This window comes from Pan troglodytes, chromosome 8, assembly GCF_028858775.2.
Source record: "Pan troglodytes isolate AG18354 chromosome 8, NHGRI_mPanTro3-v2.0_pri, whole genome shotgun sequence".
Lineage (NCBI taxonomy): Eukaryota > Metazoa > Chordata > Mammalia > Primates > Hominidae > Pan > Pan troglodytes.
In genome coordinates, this window is record NC_072406.2 from 85,754,848 (window position 1) to 85,777,819 (window position 22,972).

At 42.8% G+C, this 22,972-nt stretch overlaps 1 protein-coding gene and 1 non-coding gene across 50 annotated transcripts in view; both read right to left on the minus strand.

Moving 5' to 3' along the window:
* Positions 1–22,972, minus strand: part of USP54 (ubiquitin specific peptidase 54) — a 128,562-nt gene that overhangs the window by 13,529 nt on the left and 92,061 nt on the right. For 40 of the 49 annotated variants that reach the window (XM_063780740.1, XM_024346449.3, XM_054660214.2 and 37 more), the window contains 8 exons: positions 19,636–19,767; positions 19,075–19,455; positions 18,612–18,843; positions 15,581–15,714; positions 12,536–12,703; positions 9,848–9,967; positions 8,737–8,932; positions 5,315–6,687 (listed from right to left, as the gene is read on the minus strand). In XM_063780740.1, coding sequence (XP_063636810.1) covers positions 5,315–6,687; positions 8,737–8,932; positions 9,848–9,967; positions 12,536–12,703; positions 15,581–15,714; positions 18,612–18,843; positions 19,075–19,455; positions 19,636–19,767 — 2,736 coding nt within the window. The remainder of the gene's footprint in view (positions 1–5,314; positions 6,688–8,736; positions 8,933–9,847; positions 9,968–12,535; positions 12,704–15,580; positions 15,715–18,611; positions 18,844–19,074; positions 19,456–19,635; positions 19,768–22,972) is intronic. The other 9 variants (XM_063780738.1, XM_054660222.2, XM_063780737.1 and 6 more) reach the window with 2 other exon arrangements.
* Positions 17,983–18,089, minus strand: LOC112204735 (U6 spliceosomal RNA). Its single transcript, XR_002938385.1, has one exon. It is a non-coding gene; the product is annotated as a U6 spliceosomal RNA (small nuclear RNA).

Genomic DNA, 22,972 nt, shown 5'->3' on the forward strand with positions numbered 1-22,972 from the left:
GCCAACGGGTACAAAGTTTCTGATGACAACACTTTTTTTTTTTTTTTTTTTTGAGACAGGGTCTCCCTCTGTTGCCCAGGCTGAAGTGCAGCGGCGCAATCTCAGCTCACTGCAACCTCTGCCTCCTGGGTTCAAATGATTCTCCCACCTCAAATGAAAACACTTTAAAACTGATTGTGGTGATGGATGGAGAACTCTGATATAATAAAACCCATTGTATTGTACACTTTAAATAGGTGAAATGTATGGCATGTAAATTACATATCAATAAAGCATTTTTTTTTTTTAGCATTTTTTGAAAAACTAATTTGGTGGCCGGGCGTGGTGGCTCACACCTGTAATCCCAGCACTTTGGGAAGCTGAGGCAGGTGGATTGCTTGAGCTCAGAGTTTGAGACCAGCCTGGGCAACATGGTGAAACCCCGTCTCTACAAAATATACAAAAATTAGTCAGGTGTGGTGGCACATGCCTGTAATCCCAGCTACTTGGGAGGCTGAAGCACGAGAATCGCTTGAACCTGGGAGACGGAGGTTGCAGTGAGCTGAGGTTGTGCCACTGCACTCCAGCCTGGGCAACAGAGCGAGACTCTGTCTCAAAAAATAAATAAATTTTAAAAAGTAATGTAATTTGGTGCTTAATAAATGTTTTACAATAAGATAAAGAACTCTCAAATTATATTTTTTCTTTTTTTTTTTTTGAGACAGAGTTTCACTCTTGTCACCCAGGCTGGAGTGCAGTGGCGTGATCTCAGCTCACTGCAACCTCCATCTCCTGGGTTCAAGGAATTCTCCTGCCTCAGCCTCCCGAGTAGCTGGGATTACAGGCACGTGCCACAATACCCGGCTAATTTTTTTTGTATTTTTAGTAGAGATGGGGTTTCACCATGTTGGTCAGGCTGGTCTCGAACTCCTGACCTCAGGTGATCCACCCGACTCAGCCTCCCAAAGTGCTGGGATTACAGGCGTGAGCCACCGCGCCTGGCCAAATTATATTTTTTCATATGTGAATCCTAATTGGCATTTTCCTTCATCTACTTCCCAATTAATTCTATCTGATCACTTCTTTATTCTATGTCATATCACTCCTCTTTTTTTTGAGACAGGGTCTTGTTCTGTTGCTCAGGCTGGAGCGCAGTAGCATGACCACAGCTCGCCGCAGCCTCAACCTCCCAGTCTCAGTTGATCCTCCTGCTTCAGCCTCCCAAGTAGCTGGACTACTGACCCGCACCACCACACCCAGCTAATTTTCTCAGTCTTTGTAGAGATGGGGATCTTACTGTGTTGCCCAGCTGGTCTTGAACTCCTGGGCTCAAGTGATCCTCACACCTTGGCTTCTCAAAGTGCTGGTATTACAGGTGTGAGCCACTGCACCCAGCCTGTCATGTCACTTCTTAAGGACTCAGTTTTTAAACCAAGGACTCTAACAAAAATAAAGACTAGTTTGATTTTACTTTTTTTTTTTTAAGAGATAGGGTCTCACTGTGTTGCCCAGGCTGGAGGAGAGTGGCTGTTCACAGGCATGTGCTCATAGCACACTACAGCCTGAAGCTCCTGGCCTCAAGTGATTTTCCTGCCTCAGTCTCCCAAGTAGCTGGGGTTACAGGCATGAGTCATTATGCTCCACTTGATTTGATAAATATATTGAGAATAGATTGACTACTAGATAGATTTTTAAAAATTTGTTTCTTTACACTACTAGACAAAAAAATTAATGGTCAGTAAGTACTCTTTCATACTGTTTTCAGAAGTATAGTCTTCTTCAAAGCTAACTGGCCAGTATGTATCAATATTTTTTTTAAGTTTATAACATTCAAATTAGTCAGGTATGGTAGTGCATGCCTGTAGTCCCAACTACTCAAGGGGCTGAGGTGGGAGGATCTCTTGAGCCAAGAAGGTCAAGGCTACAGTGAGCTGTGATCATGTCACTGCACTCCAGCCAAGACAACAACATGAGACCCTGTCTCAAAAATGAAAAAAAAAAAGTTTATAACATTCAACTAGTTATTAGTCTTCCAAAAGTTTATTCTAAGGAGCTCATGAGAAATGTGGCCACTTAAGTGCAAAGATATTCAACACAGTACTATGTTATTAAAAATTACAAGTAAGCCAGGAGCGGTGGCTCACCTTATAGTCACTTCTCACTTTATAGTCCCAGCACTTTGGGAGGCTGATGCAGGCGGATTACTTGAGGCCAGGAGTTCGAGACCAGCCTGGCCAACATGGTGAAACCCCTTCTCTACTAAAAATACAAAAAATTAGCCAGGCTTGGTGGCACACGCCTATGGTTCCAGCTACTCGGGAGGCTGAGGCAGAAGAATTGCTTGAACCCGGGAGGCGGAGGTTGCAGTGAGCCAAGGTTGTGCAACTGTACTCCAGCCTGGATGACAGAGCGAGACTGCCTCAAAAAAAAAAAAAAAATTGTAAGTAACCTAAATATTCAACAATAGTAGGATGGTTGAAGAAATAAATTACAGTACATTCATATGAAACACTTTATAACCATTAAAGGTAGTTTTTACAGCAAATGCTCACAGATATAACATGAGAAAGTCATGATACTAAACTGTATACATATAGTGTAAAGGATACTGCTTTTTGCAAAAACAAAACTATATAGTACATGTGTATAAAAATGAAAACCAAAGGTAAGCTTATGAAAACATTAAGAGTGAGATTATCAGTGATTTTTGATACTTTATGTATTTTCAAACTACCTGCAATGAAAAATGTTGCTATTTTGGGTAATAACAAAATTTTTTTTGTTTTTGGTTTTGAGATAGAGTCTTGGTCTGTCGCCCAGGTTAGAATGCAGTGGCACAATCTCAGTTCACTGCAACCTCCACCTCCTGGGTTCAAGCAATTCTCCTGCCATCAGCCCCCCAAATAGCTGGGATTACAGGTGCCCGCCACCATGCCCAGCTAATTTTTTGTATTTATAGTAGAGACAGGGTCTCACCATGTTGGTCAGGCTGGTCTTGAACTCCTGACCTTGGGTGATCCACCTGCCTCGGCCTCCCAAAATGCTGGGATCACAGGTGTGGGCCACCGCGCCCAGCTAATTTTTTTGTGTGTATTTTTAGTAGAGACGGGGTTTCATCATGTTAGCCAGGATGGTCTCAATCTCCTGACCTCATGATCCGCCCACCTCCGCCTCCCAAAGTGCTGGGATTACAGGCATGAGCCACCACGCCCGGCCTTATTATTCTTAAAATAATTATTTGTGGCCTGGCACGGTGGCTCACGTCTATAATCCCTGCACTTTGGGAGGCCAAGGCGAGTGGATCACTTGAGGTTAGGGCTTCGAGATGAGCCTGGCCAACATGGTGAACCCCATCTCTACTAAAAATATAAAAATTAGCTGGGCGTGGTGGCACACACCTGTAATCCCAGCTACTTGGGAGGCTGAGGCAGGAGAAGTGGCCTGAACCCAGGAGGCAGAGGTTGCAGTGAGCTGAGATCATGTCACTGCACTCCAGCCTGGGCAACAGAGCGAGACTCTGTCTCAAAAAAAAAAAAAAAATTATTTGTGTATTCTTGCTTCCTTAGATAGAAAGCTCACTGAGGCAGACTCCAGCTTTCCCTTATTCTTTAGATTCTTCCCATATCAACCAGTCCTATCAAAGACCACCTTAGTAAATGTTATTGTAAAATCTACATTAGGATACGGATCCTCAGGAATGTATCTTAATATCAAGTCTTAGGACAGGCACGGTGGCTTACACCTTTAATCCCAGCACTTTGGGAGGCTGAGGCGGGTGGATCACCTGAGGTCAGGAGTTCCAGACCAGCCTGACTAACATGGTGAAACCCCATCTCTACTAAAAATACAAGAGTTAGTCAGGTGTGGTGGTGGACGCCTGTAATCTCAGCTACTTGGGAGGCTGAGGCAGGAGAATCACTTGAACCCGGGAGGCGGAGGTTGCAGTGAGCTGAGATCATGCCATTGCACTCCAGCCTGGGCAACAGGAGTGCAACTCTTCTCAGAAAAAAAAAAAAAAAAAAGAATAAAAAATCAAATCTTATATTTATGTGGTATTCCCCTCAAAGGCTCTGGAGAACACAGTAAGTACTCAATAAACACTTACTCAACTGTAATTATATGTTGGTTGTCAGCATGCAAGGAACCTGCACCATTACAGAAACTGTCACAGCCAAGCTAAGGAAAAGTTCTCCAAGTTCAATTTCACAGAATCATACATGCCATTTTAGAGTTAGAACATATCTTTTTTTAAAAAAAAAGCCAGTTCTCTCATTTTACAGGTAAAACCTTGGCCCTGGGATATTAAGTGACTTGTCCAAATTTATACTGAGAGTTAATGTTGGAACCAGGAAAATAGTTCAGGCTTTGGAGTTAAGTGCATCAATGTAAGTTACAAACATTCTTCATGTCTTCAATTTCCAGAACTGACTATGATGTGCACTTCAGGTGCAGGCTCTACTCTTCACTCTGTACTATCTCAGTCAGTGGCTACCCTGTAGGCATATAGTACATTAAAAATTCCATGAACACCAAACTTGACTTTTCCTAAAGGGATCAGAAGGTCTTGATATTGCTGGTTCAGTATGATCTGGAAATGTCCACACTGAGCATATGGACATCCTACTGCAAAGCAGACCTGGAGGCTGAATCTTGGGATTCTAAGCCATAGAAGAATATATTTTCCTCTCAGCCTCCCTCCATTTCATGCTGTCATGCTGAATCACTCTCAAAGACCTATGAACCATTCTTTTTTTTTTTTTTTTGAAACAGTCTCATTCTGTTGCCCAGGTTGGAGTGCAGTGGTGCGATCTCGGCTCACTGTAACCTCCGCCTCCCGAATTCAAGTGATTTCCCTGCCTCAGCCTCCCGAGTAGCTGGGACTACAGGCAAGTACCACCACACCCGGCTAATTTTCTGTATTTTTAGTAGAGAAGGGGTTTCACTATGTTGGCCAGGATGGTCTCGATCTCCTGACCTTGTGATCTGCCCGCCTTGACCTCCCAAAGTGCTGGGATTACAGGAGTGAGCCACCGTGCCCGGCCCTGAACCATTCTTTAGCACAGCATACTGGAGAAGCCATGGGCAAATACTTAGTAATCTCTTACTTTAGAAGGAGGGAAGTTGCCTGTGAGTGGTAATTCTGCCCCTTCCTCCACTCTAGCCAGAAAAATGTCTAGGTCTTGTCCTGAAGGCTTTCTGAGTAAAGTCAAAAGTTCTACTACCTCCTACTAAGCTGGGGATACTATCTGTATAGAACACTCCCTTCTGATCTTTCCCTGCTTTCAGCTTTTATATGATCCTCCCCCCTCCCCCCAACCCCTGGTTGCATTCTTACCTGTTTGGCTAAGTGGGTGCCAGGCGGTATCCTGCTGCCCCCATCCAGAACAGCCAGCTTGAGAAGCCTGAAGACTGGCCTGATACAGAGACTCCAATTCTGAGGTCTCCTGCTCTGTGTCTTGGTTCCAATGTGGATGCAAAAGGATGTGATTTCTCTCTGGATAGGTTACACACGTATGGGAATCATGAGGGGAGGACTTCATTCCTGGCCTAGGTGCCCCATGTTTAAGCTGAGAATCACAGAACCTTGTAATATTCACCCAGGAATCCAAAGGCAAGGAAGTCCCCAAGTCAGTACTGCTGCCCAGATCCTTAGACCTAACATCTCTCACTTGGGACAGCTTCTCTTGGTATATGTCTGGCTCTGCCAACCTGGGCTGTCCTCCGCTAGAAATTTCACCATTAGGCAGCCCAGAGTTTAAGGCAAAAGAAGAATGTTCAGTGGACTCTTCCCAGGAAAGTGGTCTATCCCCACCCTCCAGAGAGGATTGTTGCTTTGCCCATGGCCAGTGGCCTTTCTCTTGACCCTGTGAGAAAGGAGGCTTAGAATCAGAAGGGGAAGAGTTCTTCCTTAGACTACCTGACAAACTTCTATCCTTGAAACCTGTACTATCCCTCATGGAGACACCCTGCATCCTCTGGAACTGCTCAGCCAGAGAACGGACAATCCCCTTTGTGCTGGGAAACTCTGGCCTATAGGTCTCCTCACTGCCTCTGTCCACTTTTAAAGTCAATGAAGTTTTGAGGCTTTGGCCTTGGAGGCATTGGTTAGTTTTCTGCACAGGATCAGGACAGTGAAGCACAAATGAAGAAGCAACAGGCATTATGGGGTGGCAGGTTCTATACAGGGGAAGGCTGGGCTGAGCTGATGAATTTGAAGGACTACAGCCTAGGCTGTGTTCATCACCCCTCTCAGAGGTGGCTATTCCAGGCATCACCGGGGAGGGGTTAGCAGGATCCTTCTTTTCTTGGAACAGCTGTTCTTGAGCAATGCCTCTTCCTTCTTGTGGAGGGAGCTTGCTGCAACTGCTGTTGTCACACCTAGAGCCTTGCAGCTTACCCTCTGGGGCATCCGATGGCTCCCAACTATGATGAGAATTCTTCTCAGTCCACCCTGGTGCTTTAGGTAAACCTTGCCTGTGGAATGCAGAGGGTTCAATGTTGTCTACTTCAACCGAAGTCAGAAGCTTCAAGGCAGATCTACTGGGGGAGCTGTGCTGTGGGGCAGATGACTCTGGAGATAGTGATGAGTGTGACTCATGGCAGGAAGCAGGTGAATGGAAGAAAGAACTGGCCCCAAACTCTGTATCCATGCCGGATTCCAGTTGGGCCTCTTGGCTTAACAATACTTGGAGCGGGATAGGCTGTTCACTGAAACAAATGGAGAGAGCTAGTCATAAGCTGCCTTGACTGACAGGAACACTTACAGAAAGAACTGAACATTCCATTCCCATTTCTAGCTATTCACACAGGGAATGGTAAAAATAAACAGAAAGACAAGCACAAGTAGAGTCAGTAGTTCAGTGGATCACAAAAGAAAAGGCACATGGTCAGCTCACACTCAGGTAAATAGGTAACGTTAATCCTCTTTATTAAACGCCCTCACCAAAGTTGCACAGTAACATTAAGTGGAGCCCTTGCCAATATTCTTCACTACCTGTGAAGTCGCATTCCAATCACATTCTACTTGCAAATTAGGAAACAAAATCAGCTAGTCTCACATGCAGATGACATGGAAGGTAAGCAAAGCCTGAAAATCACTCATACCAAACAGCAAAAATCCAGGATGCTATACAGGGAGGCAAGTCCTACCTGGGGTCCTGAGAGGCAGCCCGGCCAAAGGAACTATGAGGCCACATTTACAAAATACAGGGTGATTGGGGCTCATGGGAATACACAGAAATTAACCATTTCAAATATGTTTTTATAATCTGGATTTTGTTCTATTAGTCACTGAGATGTTTCCCCAAAGCAATATGACTCTCTTGAGATTTAGGAGTAGGAGTAGGGATTAACTGTATTTAGTTGGTTTCTCACTAATTGTTTTGTATTTCTGACTTTAAAAACTTAATGTTACAAGGACTTAAATAAAGCCTCGATCACTCACATACATCAGGATGTATACGTTTTCTGGAAACGGTTTACCTATCTAAATTGCTTATATTCAAAACAAGCCCCTAAATTTGAATGAAAATATACTATCAACTTTTGAGGATATAGTCACCCAATCACCCTTATAACATTATGGAGAATATGATATACTAATATGGGAAGCCCAAACATACAAGGCAATATTACATAATGGTTAAGGACATGTGCTTTAGCATCAAATAGACCTGCAATTTTTTTTTTTTTTTTTTTTTGAGACAAGGTCTTGCTCTGTCACCCAGGCTGGAGTGTGGCAGTGCCATCACGGCTCACTGCATGCAGCCTTGACCTGCCAGGCTAACCGATTCTTCCACCCAAGCCTCCCAAGTAGCTGGGACCACAGGTATGCACCACCATGCCCAGCTAAATTTTGTGTGTTTTTTGTAGAGACAGGGTTTTACCGTGTTGCCCAGGCTGGTCTCAAACTCCTTGACTCAAATAATCTGCCCTCCTCGGCCTCCCAAAATTCTGGGATTACAGGCATGAGCTACCATGCCTAGCAGTTAACTATTTTTGAACATTTGCCTTTTGAACATTGAACCCAGGAGGTTCAGGCTGCAGTAAGCTGTGATCGTGCCACTGCACTCCAGCCTGGGTGAAAAAGCAAGATCCTGTCTCCAAAAAAAAAAAAAAAAAAAAGTTAACTGCTTTTACTAATTTATATTTTGAAAACTACTCAGAATTATTAACGGTCCAAATTAATGTTTATTTAAATTCATCTATTCTAAGTAAAAGCCAAATTCCAGGGCTAAGATGTGAGAACTACAACAATGACTACTGGAACTTCTTTCCTAGTCCTGACCATAAAGAAGCAAAGCAAAGGGAATCTTTGTGTCTCTTCTCTATGGTGCAATCAGAGCAAGAAAGACTGCTTTCTCTGCTTCCATAAGGATAGGAAGCACTGAAATCCCAAAATAAATCACATGGTAGCTACTACAACATGAAATGTAGCCTGGATTGCCATGTCTAAGAACATAATATATACAAATATAATAATCGCGTTATTACACAAGTCCAGGGCTAAAGTTACCCATGGGAAATGTGGACAAATGGTCTTATTATGCTGTACTTTTTGCATCCTAGGAATTATTAAGATAAGGACCAGCAGTACAATGAGCTTTTCACTGTATGTCTGACCTGAAAGAAGAAAATCTTTTCAGAGGACTCCTCTCTCCCCTTCAGTCGCCAAGACAATGAGAGCTCTTGCTACAGAATACTCATGGTCATTTCTTCCCCTGGCATTCATAAACTGACATGGTTCCCAAGCACTACCTTGTTGGCTGAGAGAGAGTCCCCGCCTGTGTTGGGAGGCAGGCTGAGGGCTGCGACGGCTGCTGTGGTGATTGCTGCTGCTGCATGCGATCCTGCAGGCTCCGTGCTTTTCGAATACTGATTTGCAACTTCTTATCGACTAGGGCTCTGCTGTGCGTGCTACAGCTGGCACCATGCAGGGCAAGTCTTAGTTTAGCTAAAATGCAAAAGAAAATATAGCAGAAACAGAACACAAAACACAAATAAAAATAAAAAGAATAAAATTGAAAAAAAATGAGCAAAGATATGCAGTAAAACTCAAAATATGTAGCAGGAACGCAAGGCATGGACCATGCATATGCTGTCCAGGGCACACAGCTGCCTCTGGCTATAAGGAACACTGATGGAAGCCATGGAGGCCAAACAGGTTAATCCAAATTAAAAAAACAAAACTAAAATAAATCAAGAAGATAAACCAGTGCCTCCATCTTAGAGATTGCCACTCTTGTCCTTTGCATCTGACCTGTCTGACTCTGGTCTCCACACTCTACTCTCACCCCTCTCTTCCCAATGGCCAACAGCAGAAATAAGATCCAAACCTGCATCTGTCTTTATAGACCACAGCTTCTTGTGGGTCACATACAAGAAGCTGATACCAATTCTAAGCCTTAGTCTCTTGCTGTAAGTTTATGGTGCTGCATACTATGAAGGTAGGGGAGAATCAGAAAGAATCAAATACTGAATTAAAAAGTCACAGGCCTGGGAAGTCATAGCCAATTTATTCAGTTTTCCTTCTATAAGCTCCAACTCACTAGCCAGTGACTAGCAAAAGAACAGACTAATTTCACATCTGAGGTCTAACTTTATCCTGAAATAAGAAGGTAGGCATGACTGGAGAAATCATCTATGGATTCCTTGCTGAGGTTATTCTGGTAAATATCCATAGGCCACAGTGCCAGTGCCAGGTACACTTAGAAATCAAAGGGCAAAAACAGCTAACGCGACTCAGTTTGGGAGAGCAAGAGTGAGGAGACACAAAAACTGTTTTTATCCTGTCTGAGTGACAACACTAATAATACCTATTGTGAAGTTAGTCAAAAGTGCCACAGCCATAGCAGTTAGAGTTACTTACAGATAGCTTCATTACAGAGAGCCAAAGCTGCAGCACAGTCTCCTTTCTGTTCCAGATGCAGTGACTCTTCAAACACTGACTCTGCCTCTTGCAGGGACCTCTCAAAGCCGTCACTCCTCCCTGAAAGGGCCAGCACTTTTCATTTTCATTACAATTCATTCCAAATTTTCCTGTGTACTGTTGTTTCCCTTCAGTACACAGAGATCCTTGCTGCTGAGCCACTGGTCTACCCTTATTCCAACTGTCTATTCCTATTAAGAATTATCTGAAAACAAGCAGGACATCCATTTTGCCTTAACCAAGATGTTACCAAGGCCATGAAAGAGAGGCATGCCATTAATGGCCACATATTCTAACACCAAGACCCTTAGGAAGTCCCTCAAGGAAGGAGCTCCAGTGGTGCAATCGGTTAGCGCGCGGTACTTATATGACAGTGCGAGCGGAGGAAGTCCCTCAAGGAAAGAACAAAGTAATAGCAGAAGGTTAGGTTCTTATGCCCGGAATTGAACTGCTCTTTCCCAGTGCAATTCTTGCCAACTAGTGTCAGAAGACCCTAGATGTCGACTGAGACGTTCACTGCTATGTTATGGCAAAGGTAGCTTCATTATTCTGTGGACAGCCATTCATACCACTTATTTACTTCACCAATTCACAGTCCTCTATGCACCACCCTAAACTGGAAAATCAGTGCACTTCTTGGTCACAGATGGTCTACACTTCCTAATCCAATGTATCTGCCAGGGCAGTTGAACTGCCTTCATTCCTGGTTTGCATATACATACTTGTCATAAGCGTTGCTAAGTATTTACTTTCATCATGCTATTCCTCACCAAAACTACCCCCAAAGAAGTCACCTTCCCATACAGCAAGCAGGGAATATTCCATCCTCCTCTCAAAGTGAATGTGTGCCAAAGCAGGTGCAGAAGAGTCTAAAAACAATACCGGATGAAAAGGCCAGGAAGTACAGGCAGAAAAATTTTTGTAAAAGAACTCTCATGTTTATGTATCCCTTGCCCTCTACTTACTCATAATCATACATTGGCAGCAAGCTGTAATGTAAGTTCACCTACAAATGGGATTGCCAGTGAGCCTTCACAAGGTTGCAGGGAAAAAAAAAAATGTCTGAGTCACTTCTCCCATAATGTCCCTCATCCTCCACTTACCTCCAGCAGGACATGTAAGAAAGGCTCTTCCACATCCCTAACATTCACTTCCTAATTCATCATGACTTTTTGAGAGCAATGGGAAGACAATGGAAACAGCAGGTTCGTTCTGAAGAACTTGGCACTCAGGATCCACTCTATCTCTAGAGGTGTGGTTTCCCTTACTCCCCAGACCTGAAGTTCTCTCATAATATTTGTAATCAACTAAATGTATACAACCTTTATAATCAGAGGTAGGGCCTAGAGCCATTTTTTTTAAGTTCTCTACTCTATGGAGATCTAGACAAGCTATAGTTGATCAATCACTGTACTAAATTTTAATTCTTATCCTTCAGAATCTTAGCATTCCATTCCTTGCTCATGCAGGAAATGCTGAACCACAGTGTATAGAGAACTGACAATGAAATATTGCCAGTGGGATCTCCTCCTAACTTTAATCTATTGCCCAACTGGCAGAGAGAGAAAAAAAGGAAAGGAGAGAAATGACAAGACCCCTTTTTTCAGAAGCAAAATAAACCTGGGACACCAATGTGATACAGCTTGAGGTCAAAAAGGGAAAAAAGACTATCCAAATATAGAGACAGCTAAGTATTAGGAATTTAAAACTAATTTGGAAACTAATACAATGTCTTGGGAAATATAAGGCAACAATTACCTTGAATCAAAAGAGAGTAGTATTAAAGGAAAAAAGCTGCCCCCAAACAGGATTACTTGGCCCAAGAAGATTCTCTAAGTGTATATAAAAAGAGAAAAGTGGTCAACAGAAAACAGCCAGCAAAGTTAAAAGCTTGCACTTACAAACTGGGACCTTCATACTGCTTTAGCACAATTTGTTGTAAGTGGGGTTTCCGAATTATAAAAACAATAAAGTCATTTTATAGGAAAAAAACTAAGATATAGGTTTCATGGCCTATTTAAGGTAGATACTTCAGCTTGGCTGAACTATTTTGAAGGCTAGTCTCTTTTGGTACAAAGTGACATCCTAAAAAAATTCTAGGAAGAAAAAAAGTCTAACATGGGGCAGTTGTGGAAGTAAAGTCCATGCAAATTGTTTGAGGTTACAGAATCAATTGTCATGGTATCAAAAGTAAACTGGCTTTGTTCTTGCTCCTGTTTGGCAGATCCACTTCCCTGATGCTCCAGGTGGAATATTTCATGGGTATGTTTCTTCCCAGCAAGTAGAATTCCCCTCACTGTCAGTGTGGCTCACTGCCATTTTCAGCTATTTCTGACTCAAGGCTAGTTTTATTTACACCTTCAACAGATGCTCATGGGAAACATTATTCATGAACGATATACTATCTCTAATCTATAGGCTTTTAATAGATGTGCCCCAAATCAGTGCCTGTCTCCAGTCAATAGTCTTGTCACATCCTACTCTAACTTGTTCTCACTGGAATGGGTGAATTAAGATTTAAAAAATTATTTTGCTAAAGAGAAGACAGGGAACTTACAAGCTTAGATGTTTTTTTCTACCCTTTCTGTCTGTCCCCATCACCCACAACCTAATGCTCACAACAATTACCCTGATTCTGCAGTTCATCCAAGTCCATGAAGCGGCTAGGATGAGGGTTAAACCCTTTCGCTGCCTCTAACTCCTTCTCCCGTTTTCTTCGAAGTTCCTGTTCCTGCGCCCTCCTGGCCACCTCTTCCTGCAATTCATCCAGTTCACTTTTAGAAGATATCTCCTCACCTGTAATATAAGCAAGGGAGAAGTCACCACATTTCCATTACCAAGACTAAGTACTTGATGAATTTATGACCACTGCAATACTTTCCTTTTGGAATTCTTGCTTTCAATTTGGAGTTTATTTATTTATTATTTATTATTATTATTATTATTATTATTATTTTGAGACGGAGTCTCACTGTGTTCCCAGGCTGGAGTGCAATAGCGCAATCTTGGCTCACTGCAACCTCCGCCTCCCGGGTTCAAGTGATTCTTCTGCCTCAGCTTCCTGAGTAGCTGGGACTACAGGCACATGCCACCAAGCCCAGCTAATTTTTGTGTTTTTAGTAGAGACGGGGTTTCACCATGTTGGTCAGGCTGGTCTCAAACTCCTGACCTCGTGATCCACCCGCCTTGGCCTCCCAAAGTGCTGGGATTACATACAGGTGTGAGCCACTGCGCCTGGCCCAATTTGGAGCTTATATTTTGGATAATGCTTTCCATAATTAGATTCCGGATGGCACTTGGGCCAGGAATAATAATAACAACAGGCCGGGCATGGTGACTCACGCCTGTAATCCCAGCACTCTGGGAGGCCAAGGCGGGAGGATCACCTGAGGTCAGGAGTTTGAGACCAGCCTGGCCAACATGGTGAAACCCGTCTCTACTAAAAATACAAAAATTAGCCAGGTTTGGTGGCAGGCGCCTGTTATCCCAGCTACTCGGGAGGCTGAGGCAGGAGAATCACTTTAACCCGGGAGGTGGAGGTTGCAGTGAGCCAAGATTGCGCCATTGCACTCCAGCCTGGGGGACAAGAGCAAGACTTCGTCTCAAAATAATAATAACAACAACAACAACAACAACAACAACATTTATTGAGTGCTTCACAACAATAGTATTACGCTGAACATTTGTTCAGCACTTACTGTGTGCCAGAAACAGTTTTAAGCATGTTTACATGTATTATTTCATTTAATCATAACAACAACTTATGAGGTAGATACTATTACCCCCATTTTAGGAATGAGGAAACTGAGTCACAGGAGGATAAATAATTTGCCCAAGGTAAACCAAATAGGAAATAATGGAGCTAAATTAAAGTCAAGTAGGTTAAATTCATAATCATGCTCTAATCATTAGAGAACACTTTCTACCAGGTGTTGTCACTGACTGACTGAGGAGCTTCAAGAATGTCATTTTCTCACCCTTAATTTCCACCACCTCTTTGAATTTGTAAAATGTCCACAGCAGTATAAGTCCAATTTTATAAACCTTTCTAGATGGATCTAAATAGATCCAGAAGGATGTCCATAATAAATTAAGTGAAAAATTGAGAGAATAACATGCATAGTATGACTTCATCTTTTTTAAAATGGTGCTTACCTATATATATATGTACATAAACTTATCTATGTACTTGTGTAAGCATAGAAAAAGACAGAAAGATATATACCACAATGGTAACACTGGTTCCTTCAATTTCAGGAGGCAAAGGGCAGATTATTGAATTACTGGACTTGATTTACCCCTGTAGTTTTTTAAAGGAGTATGCAAAGTTACCATATAAGAATGTTTGTTCTGTGTCTTAATAAAATGGTTAGATCAAATTGTGGCACATAAATAGGGCTTATTATACAAACAGGATGGTGGGGTGATATGGTGTGTGAAGAATCTTGTCATAACTCCTTGCTAATTATCTTTTACCAGTTGAAGAACGCTGTTGGTGAATTCTATCCAACTGGTCCAGAATTGAGGACTATTCAGGAGATCATGAGACTCAGTCGTTAGTGTAATTTAAAAAATGCTGGCTATCTGAAGAGAAGGGAGAATAGTCTCATGCACGATTCACAAGTTTCTTGAAACAATGTTATTCAACATGAAATAAATTAAAATGTGGGGAATAAATCAAATGTATAATTACAATGGGAAGCCCAAATGTCTTCCACGTGTCTCTAACTATAACTTACTAGAGCCCAGGATTCCAGAGATATCTGCCTCTATAGGCATTGTTCTGCTCTGCCAGATGTCCACAACCTTTAGTATACATACCTAAAAGGGTTCATGCCTTTTTACTACTGCTGCTGCAGGCCTTTCTTCCTGCTACCTCTAAGAATTGTCAGTAACTATCAAGAGAATTGGTAGTAAGACTAAGATATTTAGCCAGGGGTAAGGATAAATTTGAATTGCTTATTTCCAAGTTTTGCAAATAGCCACATGTACCCCTTTGGTATGTCAATTCATAATACTAAACAATAAGAAATCCATTTCCCAAGAGGCTGTCCCTAATCCAAGGAAAGCCCTAGGATTTATTCTTCTGAAGAATGGGGATGTTATTAACACTGTTCACCATATTTCTGTCCCTTCTTGCTCCCACAAGGGCTCCCTCCAGGTAGAAAGAAATATTCATGCAGGCTGTGATGGAGAACAAAAAATAGATAAATCCAAAGATGGAGCAACTGAAATGACTCTACATTTACATTCTGATGGAATACTCAAACTGTAACTGTCTTCTTTTTTTTTGAAATGGAGTCTCACTCTGTCGCCCAGGCTGGAGTGCAGTGGCACGATCTTGGCTCACTGCAACCTCCGCCTCCCAGGTTCAAGCAATTCTCCTGCCTCAGCCTCCCGAGCAGCTGGGACTACAGGTGCACGCCGCTACGCTGGTTAATTTTTTGTATTTTAGTAGAGACGGGGTTTCACCATGTTGCCCAGGCTGGTCACGAACTCCTGAGCTCAGGCAATCTGCCTGCCTCGGCCTCCCAAAGTGCTGGGATTACAGGTGTGAGCCATCGCGCCCGGCCTGTAACTGTCCTCTAATTTCAAATGTGCTCAGGTAAGTCTGGTCCCCAGACAAAACTGCTGGTCAAATCCAGTCCTCAAATTCAGTGTCATTCTGCTTACCTGAGAAAGGCTGACTCTTTGTCCAGCCACCCATGGATGCTGTGGAGTCTACCTCCAGGATGCTACTGCTGTGCGACTTTGGGATATGACGCCAGGAAGGAACCAACCCAGCTGATCTCTTAGCACTTGGATCCCTTCAAAAGAGAACTCAGAGTCTAGTGAAAGCATGAAAGCAGGTTATAGCAACATTCCTAGGACTAAATCTCTCTCAAAAAAAAAAAAAAATCAAACTACACAATTAGAGCTTCTGCTAAACTACTTCTGAAGAATTGAAATATCCACTCATTCTCCTATCTAATCTCATCTCACCTCATTCACATCTTGTGCATCTAGCACAGTATCTGGTAAATAATACATATTCAAAATCTGTTGAATGTAATAATGAACATATTGGTTTCATATCTATTTCCTTCTTTCTTACTAAACCTTTGTAGCATCTTCTCATAAGTAAAACTGAACAGGATCCTGTGGACAGGGAAGAACATTGAGAGAGTATGAACATGTGGTTATCACCTTTGTAGAAGATATAATCATGCTTTTCAAAGCAGCTCTACTATTAGAAAAATTGCCTTGGCCAGGTACAGTGGCTCATGCCTGTAATCCCAGCACTTTGGGAGGCTGAGGCAGGCGGATCATGAGATCAAGAGATCAAGACCATCCTGGCCAACATGGTGAAACCCCATCTCTACTAAAAATACAAAAATTAGCTGGGTGTGGTGGCGGGCGCCTGTAGTGCCAGCTACTAGGGAGGCTGAGGCAGGAGAATCGCTTGAACCCAGGAGGCAGAGGTTGCAGTGAGCCGAGATCGTGCCATTGCACTCCAGCCTGGTGACAGAGCGAGACACTCCATCTCAAAAAAAAAAAAAAAAAAGAAAACAGAAAAATTGCCTCTGTGGCAACTCAGTAAAAATAATGTATGGAGATTTGAAAGTTATAAAGCAAACTGAGCCCTATGGGCAGGGTACAATGAGTGCTAAGAAACTGTCATCATTATTATGAATATTATTAGCATTATAAAACACAAAGTCCCAGTGACCCTAAAACAAATCAAAATAAAAACTATCCCACCATACTGGGTGTGGTGACTCACACCTATAATCTCAGTACTCTGGGAGGCTGAGGTGGGTAAATCACTTGAGCCCAGGAGTTCAAGACAAGCCTGGGCAAAATGATGAAACCCCATCGATACCAAAAAAAATAAAAATAAAAAAGCAACAACAACAACAAAACACTGTCCCAAAATAACATTTGGGTTTCTTCTCTGATTTTAGGATTACATAAGTTTTAATTCACTAATCCATTCTTTTTGAGATGGAGTTTCGCTCTTGTCACCCAGGCTGGAGTGCAGTGACGTGATCTTGGCTCACTGCAAACTCCGCCTCCCAGGTTCAAGTGATTCTCCTGCCTCAGCCTCCAGAGTAGCTGGGACTAGAGGTGCGCGCCACCATGCCCAGCTAATTTTTGTGTTTTTAGTAGAGACGGGTTTCACCATGTTGGCCAAGATGTTCTCGATCTCCTGACCTTGTGATCCACCCAGCTCGGCCTCCCAAAGTGCTAGGATTACAGGTATGAGCCACCGCGCCTGGCCCACTAATCCATTCTTTTTTTGTTTGTTTGTTTTTTTGAGATGGAGTTTCACTCTGTTGCCCAGACTGGAGTGCAATGGCACGATCTTGGCTCACTGCAACGTCCACCTCCTGGGTTCAAGCAATTCTCCTGCCTCAGCCTCCCAAGTAGCTGGGATTACAGGCTCCCGCCACCACGCCCGGCTAATTTTTGTTTTTGTATCTTTAGTAGAGACGGGGTTTCACCATGTTGGCCAGGCTGGTCACGAACTTCTGACGTCGTGATCCACCCGCCTCGGCCTCCCAAAGTGCTGGGATTACAGGCGTGAGCTACTGCGGCAGGCCTAGTCCGTTTTTGTTTTTTTTTTTTTTTGAGATGGAGCCTTGCTCTGTCGCCTAGGCTGGAGTTGCCATGGCACGAGCTCGGCTCATTACCACCTCCACCTCCTGGATTCCAGCGATTCTCCTGCCTTAGCCTCCCAAGTAATTGGGATTACAGACGCCCACCACCATGCCTCACTAATTTTTGTACTAGCCTGGGATTACAGGCGTGAGCCAACATGCCTGACCTAATCTGTTCTTTAATACATTTTTTTACTGTGTATATTTAAGGTATACAACATGATGTTATGAGATACATAGAGACAGTAAAATGGTTACTATAATTGAAGGAAATTAATATACCCATCATCTCATATAGTTACCCATTTTTTTTGTTTTTGTGGCAAGAGGAGTTAAAATCTACTCATTTACCATGAATCTCATATGCAGTACAATTTTATTAATTGTAGTCATGTTTTACATTAGATCCCTAGACTTGTTTATCCTACATATCTGAAAAATACAGAAATCTTCACAAATTTTTGTGCCACCTTTGAGCAGGAGCCATGCTAATCTTCTCTGTATCGTTCCAATTTTAGTATATGTGCTACCAAAGCAAGCACTAAACAATTATTTCATTATCCTTAGCAAACTAAGACAGGAACAGAAAACCAAATACAGCATATTGTCACTTATAAGTGGGAGCTACATGGTGAGAACACATGAACACACAGAGGGGAACAACAGACACGGGCCTATCGGAGGGTGGAGGGTGGGAGGAAAGAAAGGATCAGGAAAAATAATTAGTGAGTACTAGCTTAATATGTGGGTAACAAAATAATCTGTACAATGAACTCCTATGACACAAGTTTATCATAACAAACCTGCACATATACCCCCTGAACCTAATTTTTTAAAATTATTTTATACATGATAACTGTATTTCAAATAGAAAGTTCTCTCTCCTTTCCCAAGTGCCTTTGTTCTTCCAGCAGAGGGTGCTGTTGTTATAGGAAGTTGATAGAGCACATAGAGATAATAGCAAAGGCCATCCCTCCACTTGTCTAAGCCATGCCTGAAAGCCCCAAGTAGGTGGCTCACATTGCTGCAAGAGACAATGTTGCTGTTCAAAGGCCAAACAATACCTGTAGACATTTGAGCTCTCAGGCAGGGCTGCATCCAGGCTGACAGGGCTGCTGCTGTTCCTCTCACTGCTTTCATAGCCAGATTCCATTCGCTGGATTAGTCGGGGGTGCTGCTCTAAAAGGTGAGAGCCTGGCCGTGCTGGGCCCCAGCGCTTGTACTGGGGGCTTGGTCCACCAAATTTAATGTCGTAAGAAGGTGGCTTGCTTGGTTCATCTGGTATAAATTCTTTAGCTATCCCAATCAAAAGACAGGTATGGAAAATGAGGTAGATTTAGCATTTGCCTAAAATCAAGACCTAACTAACTCCTCCCTCTAGCTACTTATTCACTGAACTCATATCCCTAAAACACCCGACATCAGAGTAAAAGTGCCCCTTGCCAGATGTACCAAAAAACCCAGGTTTTAAAAAGACATAAATCAACTTTATTCAAAAGCCCAATTCTTCCCTAATTATCTCCTCACCTGAATCCTCAGAAAAGGGGCTAAGCTGGGTATAGCCACAGTGCTTCCTTTTGTCCTTACTAAAGATACTGTCAATATTCAGAGATTCTCGTTTGGGTCTCCATGTGGGACGATACTTGCTGGAAGAACTCGATTTTGACTCACTGCTGGTACTCTCTATTTCCCAGTCACGAGAGTGTAAAGGCAGGGTCCTAGGAGGTTTTTTGTCAGGCTGGTCTCCTCCTCTGCCCCTGCAGTGAGAGCCTACATTGGTCTGAGAAGCCAGGGATGGTCTGTTATGGATCATATTGCTGACTGTCTCTTTAAAATCTCTCAGCCTGTTGGTGCTGCTGGATGGTTTGGAGGCATTTCTAGGAGCCTGCTTCTCTTTCAGTGTTTCTCCTAAAAACACAAAGAATGAAAGAAATATAGATGTTTAAAGTGATTATGGATACTAGACCCCAATGTCGAAAAAGCAAAGAAAAGCCCTCTGAACAGAAAGGAGAAGCCAACAGTCTGGAGCATGACAGAAGTTTGACAGAGTGAATGAAGGAGAAAGAGAAGCAGTGCAGAAGGGCTTGCCTTCACTGTGGTATCCCGAGGCCTGGGGCTCATCGCCTTTCCTCCTAACCCGACCAGAGCTCCTCTTGCGCTCTATCAGTGACCCTTTCTTGGATGTGTGTTTCTGATTACATTCACTATCAGTCAGGTGTCCTGAAAAAAACAAGGAAATTGGGGTGAGCTGGTATCTGAGACTAACCTCCATCCTCCTGAGAACCTACCTAATCTCCCTTTGGGAGTGCCACAAATTTAGAGTACCCATGGAACAGAAGCTGTAGGGCATAGGCTATCTGATTTCAGTGTAGGAACCTCCCAGTAGATAAATGCAGAGAAGGGCCAGGTGCAGTGACCCACACCTATAATTCCAGCACTTTGGGAGGCTAAGGCGGGCAGATCACTTGAGGCCAGGAGTTCGAGACCAGACTGACCAACATGGCAAAACCCTGTCTCTACTAAAAACACAAAAATTAGTCCGGCATGGTGGCATGTGCCTGTAGTCCCAGCTACTGAGAGGCTAAGGCATTAGAATCACTTGAACCCAGGAGGTTGCAGTGAGCCGAGATCACGCCACTGCACTCCAGCCTGGATGACAGAGCAAGACTGTCTCAAAAAAGAAAAAAAAAAAAGATAAATGCAGAGAAGCTGGGAGCATCCAAATTTACAATGTCTCCTGAGCAATGACCAATCTCAATCCCACTCCTAATCTTCCCCAGTGACCCAGAAGGACTAATGACATGTTTCTAGGTAACTTTTTAAAGGCAAAAGTTTTAAAGATTATATAAAAATGTCAGGTAGCCATATACTTTCACTCTCATAAATTGAAGACAGAGTTTTCCTTTTATTTATTTAGCAACACATATCAAATAAAGTCTGATTTTCAGTACATCTGGTATTATCCTGGATACTCCAGACTTTGCCCACAAGAGCTCTGATTTTATATGGCTTTAAGACCCAGTTCTAAGCTTTCCTTAATTGTGGATCATTTAAAGGGCATTTCAACTTTGATTCTCATTCCTATCCCCAACCCATCTTCACGAAACTTGGCTCCATCCAGAGATTACACTTCATAGTTCCTTAATACTAATCACTGGGAAAACCAGGAGAGCTGGGCTCTTTTATGTAACTTGCCCTGCTTCATGCCCATAGTATGCAAATACATGAGCATGATTTGATGACAGCAAAGGTCAGATTCTAAAGGATATAAGCAACTAAATTGCTAGAAGCCAGAGATGAATTAAGCAGGTAAATTAAGTTTGAAGATATGCTTAGAAAAAAAAACCTAGGTCAAATGCATGGAGAGCTAACAAAAATTTGTTTTCACATGATAGCATATGAAAATCCTTATGCATATTCAAGTATCACCAGTGTAGTGATATGGATACATATTTTCAATCAGTTGCCCCTTGGAATCTTGTATTGCTTTTATTTGGTCCTTTGCTACCTCTGTGCCCACAAGAAAGATTTAAGAGAGGAGGAAATAACTTGGAACAACTAAGTCTTTTTTTTTTTTTTTGAGACGGAGTCTCACTCTGTCACCCAGGCTGGAGTGCAGTGGTGCGATCTCAACTCACTGCAAGCTCCGCCTTCCGGGTTCACGCCATTCTCCTGCCTCAGCCTCCTGAGTAGCTGGGACTACAGACGCCTGCCACCACACCCAGCTAACTTTTTGTATTTTTTTTAGTAGAGACGGGGTTTCGCCGTGTTAGCCAGGATGGTCTTGATCTCCTGACCTCGTGATCCACCCACCTCGGCCTCCCAAAGTGCTGGGATTACAGGCATGAGCCACTGTGCCCGGCCGCAACTAAGTCTTACAAATGTTAAACCAATGGGCATGTTCAAACCATTAACACAAATCTGCCTCTACTGGAAAATGTGCTTAGTTTATCCTGTGGCTTGGCTTCTCTCTGGTTCACAGCTTCAAAAAGTGGGTCTAAAAAACTCACACCTGACACAATCAATGCAGTAGTCATCAAAAGAAAGCCAGCACAAGTCTGACAAAACCTCTAGGTCCAACTACCAATTTACAAGAAATACAGGACACAGAAACGTGTTAAAGTATACCATAGGAATAAAATCAGCAAAATTCAGAATGTGGGAAATCTACAGGACAAAATACCTAGTTCTAGCAATAAATTGCAAGGAAAAAAATAGAGGAAAAAACAGTAGATTAAAAGAAATGCAAAGGACTTATCAACTCATCAGAATGCATAGACCTCATTTAGATGCTGAGTCAAACACATAAACCATGAAAATATTATGATACTTATAAGTGGATATGTGAACACTCATTGGTTACCTATCAGTTTTAAGGAATTATCATTACTATTTTTAAGTGTTACAATGCTGGGCTGGGCACGGTGGCTCACGCCTGTAATCCCAGCACTTTGGGAGGCCGAGGTGGGTGGATCACGAGGTCAGGAGATCGAGACCATCCTGGCTAACACGGTGAAACCCCGTCTCTACTAAAAATACAAAAAATTAGCCGGGCGTGGTGGCGGGCGCCTGTGGTCCCAGCTACTCGGGAGGCTGAGGCAGGAGAATGGCATGAACCTGGGAGGTGGAGATTGCAGTGAGCCAAGATCGTGCCACTGCACTCCAGCCTGGGCGACAGAGCGACTCTGACTCAAAAAAAAAAAAAGGTGTTATAATGCTACGTTTAAAAAGTGATTTCTTATGTTTGAGCAAACATAAGATATATTTATGGAAAATGTGATATAATGCCTGGGATGTGCTTCAAAATAATCCAGAAGTGGGTAAAGGTACAGGTAAAACTAGACTGGCCATGAGTTATAATTATTGAAACTAGGTGATGGGTACATGAATGGGCAGTACACTATTCTATACAGTTTTGAATATCTTTGAAATTCTTGATATTAAAAAAAAAAAAGCCCCCACAGCTTATAAACCACCAATCTCAAACAATGAGCTCACAAATTCTCACAGTCCCTAAGAATATGGACACTGTTCTATGCCTTAGGCATTCTATCTCCCAGAATAAACTTTCCATCTCAGCAATCATTCACTGTTCTTCCCTGTATTGATTTCTTCCTCTGACATGGGCATACTCTCCTACAGATAAACAAAACAATGCAAGAATATTCTCTGCATGGAACTCACAATAACAAATAGGTATCTTTCATTCTTTTGCTTCTCTATCCTTCAGGAAGCTTAGCAAGCTGACATGCAGTTGTCCCTCACCAATCCCATAAATAGGCCCCTTCTATCAAAGCTCTTCACTTAGGACAAAGCCTGGCATGAGAACATGATGATGTGCAAGATCACAGGGGCTTAATGGGATACCACGGGAATCAAGAGTATAGGAGAAGAAAAGCAGACTTCAGAATAATCACATCAATAA